Source organism: Loxodonta africana, chromosome 7 (assembly GCF_030014295.1).
Source record: "Loxodonta africana isolate mLoxAfr1 chromosome 7, mLoxAfr1.hap2, whole genome shotgun sequence".
In the NCBI taxonomy this organism is placed as follows: domain Eukaryota; kingdom Metazoa; phylum Chordata; class Mammalia; order Proboscidea; family Elephantidae; genus Loxodonta; species Loxodonta africana.
Genome location: NC_087348.1, coordinates 121,901,682 through 121,915,885, shown reverse-complemented (window position 1 = coordinate 121,915,885; position 14,204 = coordinate 121,901,682). Strand labels below are relative to the sequence as shown.

General features: G+C 38.4%; 1 protein-coding gene across 9 annotated transcripts in view; it reads right to left on the bottom strand.

The window, feature by feature from the left end:
• YAP1 (Yes1 associated transcriptional regulator) overlaps positions 1–14,204 on the bottom strand; it is a 131,423-nt gene that overhangs the window by 16,598 nt on the left and 100,621 nt on the right. For 3 of the 9 annotated variants that reach the window (XM_010595421.3, XM_010595415.2, XM_064288846.1), the window contains 2 exons: positions 5,488–5,669; positions 3,075–3,122 (listed from right to left, as the gene is read on the bottom strand). In XM_010595421.3, the coding sequence (XP_010593723.2) occupies positions 3,075–3,122; positions 5,488–5,669 (230 nt within the window). Of the gene's footprint in view, positions 1–3,074; positions 3,123–5,475; positions 5,670–14,204 lie in introns of all 9 variants that reach the window. The other 6 variants (XM_064288844.1, XM_010595422.3, XM_064288847.1 and 3 more) reach the window with 2 other exon arrangements.

Here is a 14,204-nt window from a genome sequence, read left to right as displayed (position 1 = left end):
AAACATAAGAGATAGGACTAGAAAATTGGGCATTAAATGCTCAATAATCTCACACAGCAAAGATGATTTTTTTCCAGTTTCAAAAGTTTCTTTTTCCAAAAATAGAAAATTCTGAAGCGTAAAAATAGTGAATAATTGAAATGTAAAACAAAAATTTTAAGCTCTATGAGGACAAATTTTTCCAAAGTTCCACTAACAAATTAAGGTGATAATTCCATATTTAATGAAGAAGATATATGAGTGCCTTTAAAACTGCCTCAATTTTTCAGAATTTTACATCTTAATATCACTGGAGTCATATCTCTTAGGATTTTCAATTAACCTCATCACAGCAACATTAGGTTACATAACCATAGAATCCTACAATAAAATTAAAAAAAGAATCCTACAATATAGACACATTTAGTTAATCTTAGTTGGAAGTACTAAGACAACTTTGGAAATAATTCATAAACACTTTGAAGTTCAGTACCTTACCACATATCACAGCATATGAGGTGTATAATTTATAAAATAATGACACTGATTTAATGTTGCTTGTTAACTCAGCTGCACTAATTTCTATCAGAAAAGTTGAAAAATAAAACACACCACAAAAAAAATTTTGAACAGTAGTACCTGGCACTGAATAATAATTGAATGAATTCATCTTTTTTCTCCATTATACATTCTGTTGTTTGAGACCGGAAAGCTCTTTCTGGCACAATCTTGACTATCCTGGTAAACCCTATTTAAAGCCATCTTCAAAAAAAAAAAAAATTTTTTTTTTTTCACCTGATATATGACCCTTTTTGTGAAATCTTTCCTGACATCTACCTCAGGGTCATCCAGAAAATATCTACAACGAGGAAAACACATACAGATGCTGGCTTGATACAAACACCACAAGATTCCATGTCTCTGAGTTACTCCACATTTAGTCTTACACTGGAATGTCATACGCTTATTGACATTTTCACAAATGTACCAGGAAAATACACTGACAGTTAAAACTTACACAGTAAATCAATATTTTAATTTCCAGCATATGGAAAGTAGATCTAAAAAACAAAAGCTATCTTAGGTTTCTTGCTCTGGCCTAGGTAAATCTAAGAAACCAACCTTGTAATTTTAATACCTTAGAATTAAAAGCCTCACCTTTTCTGAAACTTTATTATTTAAAAATAATTTCTAAGAAATCTTGACAATTTTAATAACATCTATCTACACGTTACTCGAGTGTGAGATAAAGATCTAGAAGCATTTCACTTACCTATTAAATTCAAGATCTGGGTAGGAAAAAAAAATCATTCCAACATTCACTTTTGGCATGGAGGACCTTTACATGTACAGGTCAATGACAATGGTTACATACTGCACATTGTGTCACCAGTCATACTATGTCTACGCGTATTATTTTACCACCACTAACTTATACTCTGTTCCTTAAAGTTTTCAACGGTGCTTTTAGAGTTACTGTTGTCAATTTTGGTATCATACAGATAATTCTTTAAAAGAGCATAACGTTTATGGAAAACATTATTGAGCTAAACTGTTGTTTAAAGATGACTTCATGGGATAGTTTCAGTTCAAGGTTTAATAACCATTTCCAGGAATAGATTCAGGGGTTCCTCCAGTCTCAACAGATCCAGTAAGTCTGGTTTCCATAAGTATTTTAAGTTCTATTGAACAATTTTCTCCTTTTGATCAGGATACATCTGTTTGGTCCTTGATCAAATCATTCAGTAACGGTACTTGGTCACCATCCATTTCTTATGGTCTCATGGCAAAGGAGGTAGTTCACAGAGGCAAACAGACCTAGAGTTAGCACAGAGGACTTTTTACTTGAACTCGAATCTCATTTGAGTTAATTTATGCTATTTTAGTTTCCATTTCATTTGTGAATAAAAGCCTTCTTTCAGAAACACTTCAGAGAAAAAGCAAAAAAAAAAAAAAAAAGTACCCCTGCTTTATAAAGATCCAATCCCATGTTGCTCTTCACAAATGTGATATGAATACCCCTAATCATGAGAGTGTTTGCGCTCTGCTTTAGTGATGAGGACTTGTTATAGTTATTTCCTTCCTTGATCTTTTTATTAAATGGAGGCTATTATGAGATAGGTAAAGAAGAATAGAGCTTTTCCTCTCACAATGTTAACTGGTCCCTATAAAGACTGTATCTGGCTTTATCAGCACAGTGCTCCAACAGACTAGTTAACAGATCCAAAATGAGTGGAATTCTGCCAGCTCCACTTCTACACAATGGGTTCTAACACAATGCACTTATTTAGCCTAGTGCAGAGAGAGCTATATAGAATGCAAGGTGTCTCACGGTCCCTTCTGCACACCCAAGAAGTGCAATGATCCTCTAGCTCCTAATTCCATTAAATCTTGTGGGCCCTAAACACAGCAACTCTTTGGCTCCAAGAATGAGGTTCTTCCCACCAGTCACATAAGTGTTCGTGTTAGAAAGAAAAATGGCCACAACTTTCCATCTAAATATGATGCCTTCATAACCAGTGTTCCCTGGGGGTTCACTGGGAGAAAATGTTGATAGAAGCAAACAAAGAAACCTGAAACACTCTCCAGGCAGGTTCTTCTCTCTTTTGGTATTTTCCCTTTCAAATGTCCACTAGAGAATTTTTTCCTGTCCTCCTAGGATTACTATGGCTCTTAATAAGATTTCCTAAATCAGCCTCCCCAATAGTCTGTGCTACCTTTGTTATTACTAAAATTATTAATTCCTATAAATCATTAAAAATACTATTTTGAACTACACAAATAAAAATTAGGCACACCTCGAGGCTGATAAGATGTACAAATGAAACATAACACATTTCAAATGTGGAATAAAAAAGACCTTCACTGAATCAAAATGTATGTTATAGATGCTCTTGGGAGCGAGGGGAACAGACAGTATAGACTTTGTGAGAGCAGCAATTTTAACTGAAGTATCTTGGTAGAAAGATGGCTCAAACTTATACTCTGGGTTAATCTTCAATGAGGACGGGTACCCAGAGCATAAGTTTTCTCTCTTTCCTAATTTAGTATCTTTTTTTTTTTTTTTAACACTAGAACATCAGATAAGAGCCTACCTGACATTTTGGAGAATTTGCTGTGCTGGGATTGATATTCCGCATTGCCTAAGAGTAAAAATAAGATGGATAAAAATTACTTTACGCCACACGGTTTGGCTGTGCAGGCTGACGTACAAATTGCATCCAGTCATATTGCCATAGCACAGAATTCCCAAGCTAGCCCAAGAAGCAGACTGAGGAAGACAGGAGCCAATGGAGTCACCACATAACAAAACTGAAACCTCAGAAGTTTTAACAGCATTGAGGATAGGACAGCAAGACTTCAGGTGTCAGGACTAAAATACAATTCGATACTGGTCAGGTAGGTTCTTTGCTTCTGAGTATTAGATGAAGCATGAAAAATACATTTGATGTTTCAGTGATGAGAGAAATTGTCAACGGAGGAAGCTCACAGGAGGCCAAAAGACTTAAAATATCCTGAATTTATATTGATTGCTAAAAGACAAAACTAAATCCTAAAAAAATAGACTATTAGTATAAGAATAGAGCAGATCTTTCACTTCAACACAGGAAAAAGACAACACAGTAGGTAGTAAAGAAGAAACAAAGAAGTTACCTTTAAAGGAAGTGAAGCTATTCTGTCCAGGACCCATCACCCAGAGTAAAAGTGAGAATAAGAATTCTTTGCAAGGAAGAGCTTACAACAGCAGCTTTTTGCCCACCAAAAAAACCAGGCTGATCTATGGCATACAACAAAATGACGAATGGCTCACTTCTAGACTTCAAAAATAACCTTCAAAACAGCAAGACTTTGACATTAGCAAGTAAAGAACCTTTTTTTCCCCTTATTCAAGTTTCTTGATTTTGAAAGCCTTCATTCATATGCGAAATTATGACCTGTGTTTACTTAAAACATCTAGTAGACAGTAACAAGAAAATGAAAACACACTAGGTAAACACACTCTGAAATTGTTTTATTTCTTCTAATAGCTATGTAATTTTATTCTTAATGGTGCTACCTTGTTCTAACAACAGAGTCTTACTTAAGTAAAAAATACCTTTCCTTTATTGTAATTTGTTAGAAAGTCAGTTAGAGGTACAGTGAACTGTTAACATGCTTTCTCCCTCTGCCTCCTTAAGGGCAGATGAAGAAACACTTCTTCTAAGACCACTTCCTGACAGCATATGTTGGCACAAAATCGCTTACTCTTGCCAGGGCTCACATTTGGTGCCAACCACACTAGAATTACACTGACGCACTACTGACAGCATAAACAGTTTAGGGATGAGTCTGTCTGGGACTTCCTGGTTTAGTTTAATTCCTCAGGTACCTGTTCCTCAAATCCCAAATTAGAGGTCAAAGATGGTATCAAGTTCATGCTTTCCACTGACATTCAAGTGACCCCTTTAAAATATGATCCTATTTAAAAAAAAAAGCCACCTTGTTTAAATGCTCACATCCTGGTTAACAGACACGTAGACTATGGACTATAAGGGCTTTTTAATGTCTACACTTAGTATGCTACCATTTAGGAGGAAAAATAGCACATATACACGTATTTTGTTTTCAAATTGGTACAGACTATCTTTGGAAAAAAATATAAGAAGCAATTAATAGCTGTTGACATCCAGGGAAGAGGGCCAGGGAAACAGGAAAAGGAGATTTTATTTTCACCTTTTATAAACTTTGAATATTGTACTTCATCTTTATTATCTACTCAGAAAATTTTTACATAAAAATTTAAAAAATATACTGCTTCAGATCACATCCCCAATAGCTGAACTTACACTTTACCACTCTGAAACAAGAAAAACTAAAATATGACTTTGAGATGAGGGGTTACCTGTTCTTGTACAGCATAAAGACCAACAACACTTTCTGAAAGAAAACTGATGCAAATGGTCATAAAGGGCCTCAAGCTCTCTACTGCTAGTTTCTACCCTACCCAACATGAAAAAATATCCAGAAGCAGGTAATTTTAAGGTACTCTGGGATCTTTTAAACTTGGAATAATAATTTGTATTATGTGTTAAATAAAGCATCAATACTGAAGGATATTAGATATATTTGAGATATGTCGTATCAGTGTATCCCCCACATGAATAATTAATTTAAAGTAAAAGATGTTTTCCCCCAAGGGATATCCTTTAGAGGAATCCTCAGAAATATGCTATCTACAATTCCATGTACTTTTGAAAAAGCATCCTTACTTCCTTCGATTTCTGTTCAACTGTAATGGTCACGGCTAAAACATCTCTTTTTGATACAGGTCTACAAGTTACATCCCAGGTAATAAAGGCAAGAAACTAAGGCAAGGGCAGAGCTGGACAGAACGTTTCTGTGTCGCTCCAGTTTTTGAGAGACAACATTCCTCAGTAAGTACTAAATGCTAAGATGAAATATGCCCAATTTTATGTAGGAAAACAAACCCCAAAAAGTGGAAGGCTGGTTTCTAACCTGTGGCCTCACCTGCCGAAGCAGTTCTTGCTGCTTCAGTCGCAGTCTCTCTTTCTCCATCTGTAGTTGCTGCAGTCTCATCTGCTGCTGCTGGTTGGAGTTGCTGCCACCCATGACTCCACCCTGTGGGCTCTGGGGAGCCAGGGGAGGAGGCTGCTTCACTGGAGCACTCTGACTGATTCTCTGGTTGATGGCTGAAATTAAACAAGAGATCTGTACTAAAAAACTAGTTAATAAAGATAACAGGATGATTTAGTTACTCAAAAGCAATGAGGGATATTCAGTGCAGCTTTGTTTGTAGTAAAAGACTGAAAACAACTTAAAAATCCATCAGTAGTACAATGGCTACATTGAATTATTATTACTGTTGTTACCATACAGGATGCTAAGCAGTCTTAAGAGCAAAAAAAAATAGAGAGGTAGCTCTAATATGCAATGAAATGGAACAACCTTTAAGACATATTAAGTGGGGAGAAAAAAAAGGCAAAGTGCAGAACAGGAAGTGTATACAAATGGATATAAATATTACATATGCAGAAAATATGAACTGAAGGATATCCAAGAAGCAACTGACATTGACTGGCTCTTGGCTGGAAAACTGGGCAACTGATGAACTGTTACAAGACTTTTTTGTAACTTTTGAATTCTGAACGATATATACGTTACTCATTACAAAAAAAAAAAAAAGATATAAATTTAATTAAAAGCACACTCCCAAATAGCAAATGAGTCAAAGCATTGTGAGCAGTAAAACCCATCAAAGTAATTAGCCATATATATGTATATACACACACACCCCTCTAATAAAACAACTGTATTAAAATGAACTGGTGCCTGCCCAAGAAAATCAAATCAAAGTCTACAAGCATCTGGATAGCCAAGATTTGTCTTCTTCACCACCATTGTGCCTCCAATGTAAGCCCAAGAAGTCTACATGTATTTTTGTTGCTCTTGAACCTATAATGCACCATGGTTAGAAACAGACAGGATTCTGACACCAGTGGAATTCTGTCACTGATTCAATGCTCATCAACCCGTGGACTGCAGTGATCTCGGCAAGCAGACGGAAGTTTTTCTCATTTCAATCTGATCCCTTTGGCATTTATCCTGGTATATGGCATGCATTTTTTTTTTTTGGTTATGGCATGAATGGATATAATTTCATCCTGTTCCTTACGACTAACTATTCATTATATACAATACCACTTATGTAGAAGTTTCTTTTCCCTAACTATCTTCATCATTGACTAAACTTCCATACTATTTTATTTTTAGATTTTCTATTTTGTTCATTAATAGAGATACTCTTATACTAGTACCACAGTTTTAATTACAGCCTTTATAGCTGGTACCAAAACCAAACCAAACCCACTGCTGTCGAGTCACTTCGACTCATGGCGACCCTACGGGACAGAGAACTGCCCGACAGAGCTTCCAAGGAGCGCCTGGCAGATTTGAACTGCTGACCTCTTGGTTAGCAGCCGTACCACTTAACCACTACACCACCAGGGTTTCCCTATAGCTGGTAGGGTAAGCCATATATATTTTTTAAAGCTAACGCGCTGAGCCACTCCTAAACCTGGCAGGCCCCTAGCGTTGCTTCTGCTCACTGCTGAGTGTGGTTTTATTTTCTGACTACAGAGATATTTTTTAAATATACAATCCTAGTCATGTCTTTTTGGTTATCTTGTTTTAATTATTTTGTCTGGCAGACCAGAGAAAGGATGTCAAAATGTAACTCACTGCCCAATCTTATTCAAAAGTCACATTAACCTCCTATATGGATAAAAAGCCAGAATATTATTTATGTAATGTCTTTACAAAGAATGGCTTGAACTTTCATCGTTACGGTTTATCATTTAGAATTCTGTAGAGGAAAAAAGCCAACAGTTATTAAGAGGCTAAGATTTGCCAGGCACCAACAAGCTCACATAATAAAACTACTTGTGTCTGTTTATTATATTACCAACATTATCAGATGCATCATTGTTAGGCACCATGGTATGATATAAAAAGCATGCCCTTTAAGGGTAAGACAAGACTGGATTTGAACTGGGCACATCAATTTGGTAATTCATCTAATCCTCAGTTTCCTCAACTATACTTGTGATGCTAACATCTCCCTCTTGGACTCACTGTGGGCATTAATACATGTAAAGCACCTACCGTGGCAACAGTATGTGTTTCATGAACATTAGGCCACTCCCTTCTCCAGGTTAGCTCTTTCTAAACCTGAAGGATTTTGGCAGGTTTCCAAATCAAGAAGCTCTTCTCTGGTCTTCATTCACCTGATTGACCTCACCCTTAAATGTCCATATATAATACTCATGGGTGGGAGACAAGCACTGAAGTTCTCCTTTTGCTCCAGTTTTAGCTTTTTCCATGTTACAGAGACCCACTTTTCATACTAAAACCTAAAATGCAATTCCCTAATTTCAGTCTAGAATATAAGATGACAAGCATGACATGGCCCTTTCTTCCCCAACCACCCCTAAAGATAATCACCCTGACTTGGATTACCACGTCTCCCCTCTCCTCCATACCAGCTGCTGTCGAGTCAACTCTGATTCATGGAGACCCCATATGCATCAGAGTAGAACTGTGGTCCACAGGGTTTTCAATGGCTGATTTTTTAGAAGTAGGCTGCTAGGCCTTTCTTCTGAGCCCCTCTGGGTGGACTCAAACCTCCAGCCTTTTGGTTAGCAGCCGAGTGCATTAAACACACACAAAAACTCTCCTTCCTCCCTTTTTACCAAGCCACTCACCGTTTCCAAGTATTCCTATGATGCACAAAGATATGCACATCTATCTTTTCTAAATGATCTAAATGGAAAAAGACAGGTGGTAGAGACTGAGGAGAGACTGCTCAAAGAGGATCCACCTCTTTTGTAAAACATATTCCTGACATGCTCTTAGAATCAGTAGAACACGTGAACACGTTAACATATTTCCCCACAGACACCTCTTATACATTGTGTTACGTCAGGGTCACTGGCATGAGTTAAATATGAATTGACTGCCTGAAATGAGAACCCACCACATATACAGTGAGTATCTCATACACTGAGCCCTGCAGCAAACAACTATTGGGGAAAAAATATTTCCAGTTCCAAGCAATTAAAATTAACAACAAAAAATTACAAACCAGCTAGAAAATAGCCCATTAGTAAGTAGAGGTATGTTAATAAGTGGAGGAGTGCTGAAATTATAAAACGTGATTGGTCTCAAAACACATTCTAGAGCTACACACTGTTAAACAAATTGGGCAACAGAAACATATGAAAATAAAGAGGTAAATATCCTCTGCTTTCTATCAGTTTCCCAGAATTACCAGACACTACATGTAGCAATCACTAATGACAACAGCCATTGCTGACTATAATAAAGACAAAATGTGACAATCCTGTAGAAGAGGCAGTGGGATGTAGTGGGCCTGAGAATGCAAAGCTCCTCCCCTTCCCAGTGGATTCTGCACTACTGGTCCCCAAAACCCAGTGCTGTCTCTTGAATACCTGTTGGCACTCACTCCGTTTTTATTTACACTACCCCCCACTGCCTCCTGGTTCAAATTCTTCACTCTGCTCAATAAAAAACAACCAGTTCTGCTATATAACCCTCGTTTGAAAATGAGAATGTTCCAATGTGACTGATATATTTACCAGTTTACTAACTTTTTTAACCGACGACATTTTGAGTGTTGTGCCCCTAATTCCATCTTCCCATTAAGTCCTGTGGTTTTTACTTGTGTCATTTTGGCAGGGGCTTTTCAGGACACAAAATCAAATATTATAGCTGAACTGACTGTACTCCAAAATCTGCTTCACTTTACCTAATCAAAATAACAACAGCTAGTTTATCAAGTACTTACCACATACCAGCCTGTTGAAAGTACGTACAATAACTGATTTAACTCTCACAAGAAACTTCAGGCAGGTTCTATTAACCCCCTTTTAAAGACAAGTTAAATGACTTCCCCAAGGTTCACCCGGCTAGTAAGCAGAGAGGCTAGGACTCTAATTTTACACAGCTCTTACCAGTACTGGCTACCGCCTTATACTTATTTCCCATTTCTCAGTGTGCTCCATCCAACAATGGGCTTTTTTTGGTCCAGTCCTCTATGTATGTTACGGTCATTTCTACACTGTCTTTGGTAGTATCCTCTCAGGCTAAAAAATACTTCTTTTTAGTTCACCTTCTTTTCATCAGAATCATGCAAGTTCTTCAAGGCTGCTTTGTTTAGTTCATACCAAATCAGGTCACATATTGACTATATCCTTGGTACTGCAGGTCACATATTGACTATACCCTTGGTACTGCAGGTCACATATTGACTATACCCTTGGTACTGCAGGTCACATATTGAATACACCCTTGGTACTGCAGGTCACATACTGACTACACCCTTGGTACTGCAGGTCACATACTGACTACACCCTTGGTACTGCAGGTGACATATTGACTACACCCTTGGTACTGCAGGTCACATACTGAGTATACTCTTGGTACTGCAGGTCACATACTGACTACACCCTTGGTACTACAGGTCACATGCTGACTATACCCTTGGTACTGCAGGTCACATATTGACTATACCCTTGGTACTGCAGGTCACATGCTGACTGTACTCTTGGTATTGCAGGTCACATATTGACTGTACCCATGGTACTGTAGGTCACATGCTGACTGCACCCTTGGTACTGCAGGTCACATGCTGACTATACCCTTGGTACTGCAGGTCACATGCTGACTATACCCTTGGTACTGCAGGTCACATACTGACTACACCCTTGGTACTACAGGTCACATTGCTGACTATACCCTTGGTACTGCAGGTCACATATTGACTATACCCTTGGTACTGCAGGTCACATGCTGACTATACTCTTGGTACTGCAGGTCACATGCTGACTATACCCTTGGTACTGCAGGTCACATACTGACTACACCCTTGGTACTGCAGGTCACATACTGACTGCACCCTTGGCACTGCAGGTCACATACTGACTACACCCTTGGTACTGCAGGTCACATGCTGACTACACCCTTGGTACTGCAGGTCACATGCTGACTGTACCCTTGGTACTGCAGGTCACATACTGACTGCACCCTTGGCACTGCAGGTCACATACTGACTACACCCTTGGTACTGCAGGTCACATGCTGACTATACCCTTGGTACTGCAGGTCACATACTGACTACACCCTTGGTACTACAGGTCACATGCTGACTACACCCTTGGTACTGCAGGTCACATGCTGACTGTACCCTTGGTACTGCAGGTCACATACTGACTACACCCTTGGTACTGCAGGTCACATGCTGACTGCACCCTTGGTACTGCAGGTCACATGCTGACTATACTCTTGGTACTGCAGGTCACATGCTGACTGTACCCTTGGTACTGCAGGTCACATACTGACTACACCCTTGGTACTACAGGTCACATTGCTGACTATACCCTTGGTACTGCAGGTCACATACTGACTACACCCTTGGTACTGCAGGTCACATGCTGACTATACCCTTGGTACTGCAGGTCACATGCTGACTGCACCCTTGGTACTGCAGGTCACATGCTGACTATACTCTTGGTACTGCAGGTCACATGCTGACTGTACCCTTGGTACTGCAGGTCACATACTGACTACACCCTTGGTACTACAGGTCACATTGCTGACTATACCCTTGGTACTGCAGGTCACATGCTGACTACACCCTTGGTACTGCAGGTCACATGCTGACTATACCCTTGGTACTGCAGGTCACATGCTGACTATACCCTTGGTACTGTAGGTGTCTCATACATACCCCTCAGTTGGTGCTTCTTTCACTTAAAAAAAAAAAAAAATTCTCCAACAAAAAAATAAATTCTTCAAAGCAGGTCTTATTATTTCTTTGCGAAAATCTCCCAAACAAGTACCAGACATGTAATACATATTTCTCAAATAATTTTTTATGGTAAAGTTTAAAACAGAAATAATAGTCATTACCTTTACCTCGTTTCAATTCACTGGTCTAATTATCACACTCTACTCCCATATTTGGGGCAAAGCAAACGGTCTAAAATAAACAAAGTTGGAAGAAACCCAAACCAAACCCAGTGCTGTCGAGTAGATTCTGACTCATAGCAATCCTACAGGACAGAGTAGAACAGCCCCATAGGGTTTTCAAGGAGCAGCTGGTAGATTCAAACTGACAACCTTTTAGTTAGCAGACGAGCTCTTAACCACTGTACCACCAGGGTCCCAGAAAAAAAAAAAAAGGTTGAGATCCTGATTAATTCTAAACTTGAAAGTACTGTATATACCTCAAGGAAGAATTTTTGTTCTCATTAACTAATACAAAGTCCAAGGTAGCAGAAGAGTTTTTAATTGGATACCCAACTATTTAGTTTGAAATAGTTTTAAATTCATAGGTGAAATAGGGAGAAATACGTTTCTCTGAACTAATGTATTGAATTTGGGTATGCTTAAAAATTGGCAAATACAACACAGAGGTAATTTGAAGAAGGTATCATGTGAGTGTTACTGCCAACTAACAAGTTGAATTAAATGATGAACAGTTTCCAGATGAAGACATATAGTCTCTAATGCATTTCATACCCAGCAGAACAAGACACATTCAGGAGAGATTCTAGCAAATTTAAGTTCAAATTAAAAAAAAAAAACGAACTATAAGGATAATGACTAGTATAAACTATGTCACATGGGAAATGATTTTAGGGCCATTTAAACTGGAGGGGAAACCCTGGTGGCATAGTGGTTAAGTGCTACAGCTGCTAACCAAAGGTTAGCTGTTCGAATTTACCAGAAACTCCTTGGAAACCCTATGGGGCAGTTGTACTCTGTCCTATAGGGTCACTATGAGTCGGAATCGACTTGACAGCAACAGGTTTTTTAAACTGGAGAGTGTTTCGGGATTATAGCACAGCTGCTTCAGATAGCCAAAGATCCGTCATTTAAAGGAGGAGCTAGATGTATTCTGTAAAACTCCTGAGCAAATGGCGGAAATCAGGACTGGAACGACTTCAGCTCAATACTGAAAAGAAAATCTCCCAATTATTTAAACTGCCACAATGCAAGGGGCTAAACACAAATAGCAAACTTCCTATCATGGTATAAGGCTCAGACCCGAGTCTTCACATACAGAAGACTTATGAATTGGTTGGTAAGATCTTTTTCAAACCTATGCTTATCTGAATATTTAAAACCACAGGAAGGGAAAAATAGGATACCAAAGGATAGTGGAAAAACCAGTCCCCAGAATTACAGAAAACAGAAACATGCACAAAATATTCAACAGAAATAAGTCCTTCTGGATAATAATGCCGAGCATTTAGTTGTGTTTACCTAAATGCTGTTACCTCTGGATGCAAGCAGTGCCACAAGGTTTCCATATAAAAAGCTTCCTTAAATGACCAATTCAAACAACCCTGTACTGAAGCTGCGATTTTCTGTCTCTAGAAGCATCCTTTTCTTTACCTTTTGAGTGTCTTAAGCATACAAAGCCCAGAGCAGTGTACCAACGTGGGGTGTAGCAGACCTCACAAGCGGGCAAGAAACAAAACAGGCTTTGTCTCCCGGTGGAAGGGGGGCAGGGCAGCTAGAGGAGAAAAGAACAGCACTACCAACTTCTTCCCTCCATAATCAACCACTGAAATTCCAATATTTCCAGTTTTAATAAAATTTCTAAAAGGTAAATTATAATGTGCTATATTTTAAAACTCAAGAGACTGTGCTGCTTGGACTATAAAGCAGTAACTGTTTCAACTTTTATTTAACCAATCAGTCCTGACAGCAAACCACCTACTCAGCAATTGCCGAAAAACTAGACTACCTTCTCGAAGGAAAAAAGAAAGGGAGTCTTTACCATGGATCCCTTCCTAAGTTTCATTCTAAATCTCTGCATTTTCAAACCCTGGATAACTTTTACACTTACATAATTTGTAACCTTGAAACCTTAGAATATTATAAAATATTACAGATGTGGTATTAAACCACAAATTTTGGAATAATAAAAAATTCAATTCTAGTAACCTTATTAGGTGTAAATTTAAAATCAGGAACAAATTTTTGAACTTTTTAAACATTAACTTACATAAAATCTCACACAAGAATCACTTTCCTTTGACAGTTTAAGTCTCAGACATTGCACGTTTATCTATTAGTATGGCTATGATCTTAATTTGTTTATGTAACATTTAGACACAAATTTTAGGTGTCCTTCATGCCTACTGATCAAGATTATACAATAGTAAACTTGTTAAATGAAATGAATGTTTTTCTAAAAACATAGGCTAATAGGCCATCTACGAATCTTACAAACGGTAAAATAACACACACACACACACACACTTCACTGCTAGCTCTGCTAAGCACTTACTACATAACCCACTACTGTTGTCAGGTGCCACTGAGTTGATTCTGACTCACAGCGACGCCATGTGACAGAGGAGAACTGCCCCACAGGGTTTTCTGGGCTGTGATCTCATGGAAGCAGATCTCCAGGTCTTCCTTCTAAGGAGCTGCTGGGTGGGTTCCAACCCCCAACCTTTTGGTTAGCAGCCAAGTGCTTAACCAAGCGTATAACCTGGGGGGCTTAATCCACGAAAAGTTGCTAACTTACTAACTGGCATATAATTCATACACCTAAATACAAATGAGAGTTTTTCAGTGAAAATTACCACTCAATTCACACCCAAAATCTCTGTCTTTTATAGAAGGAGCAA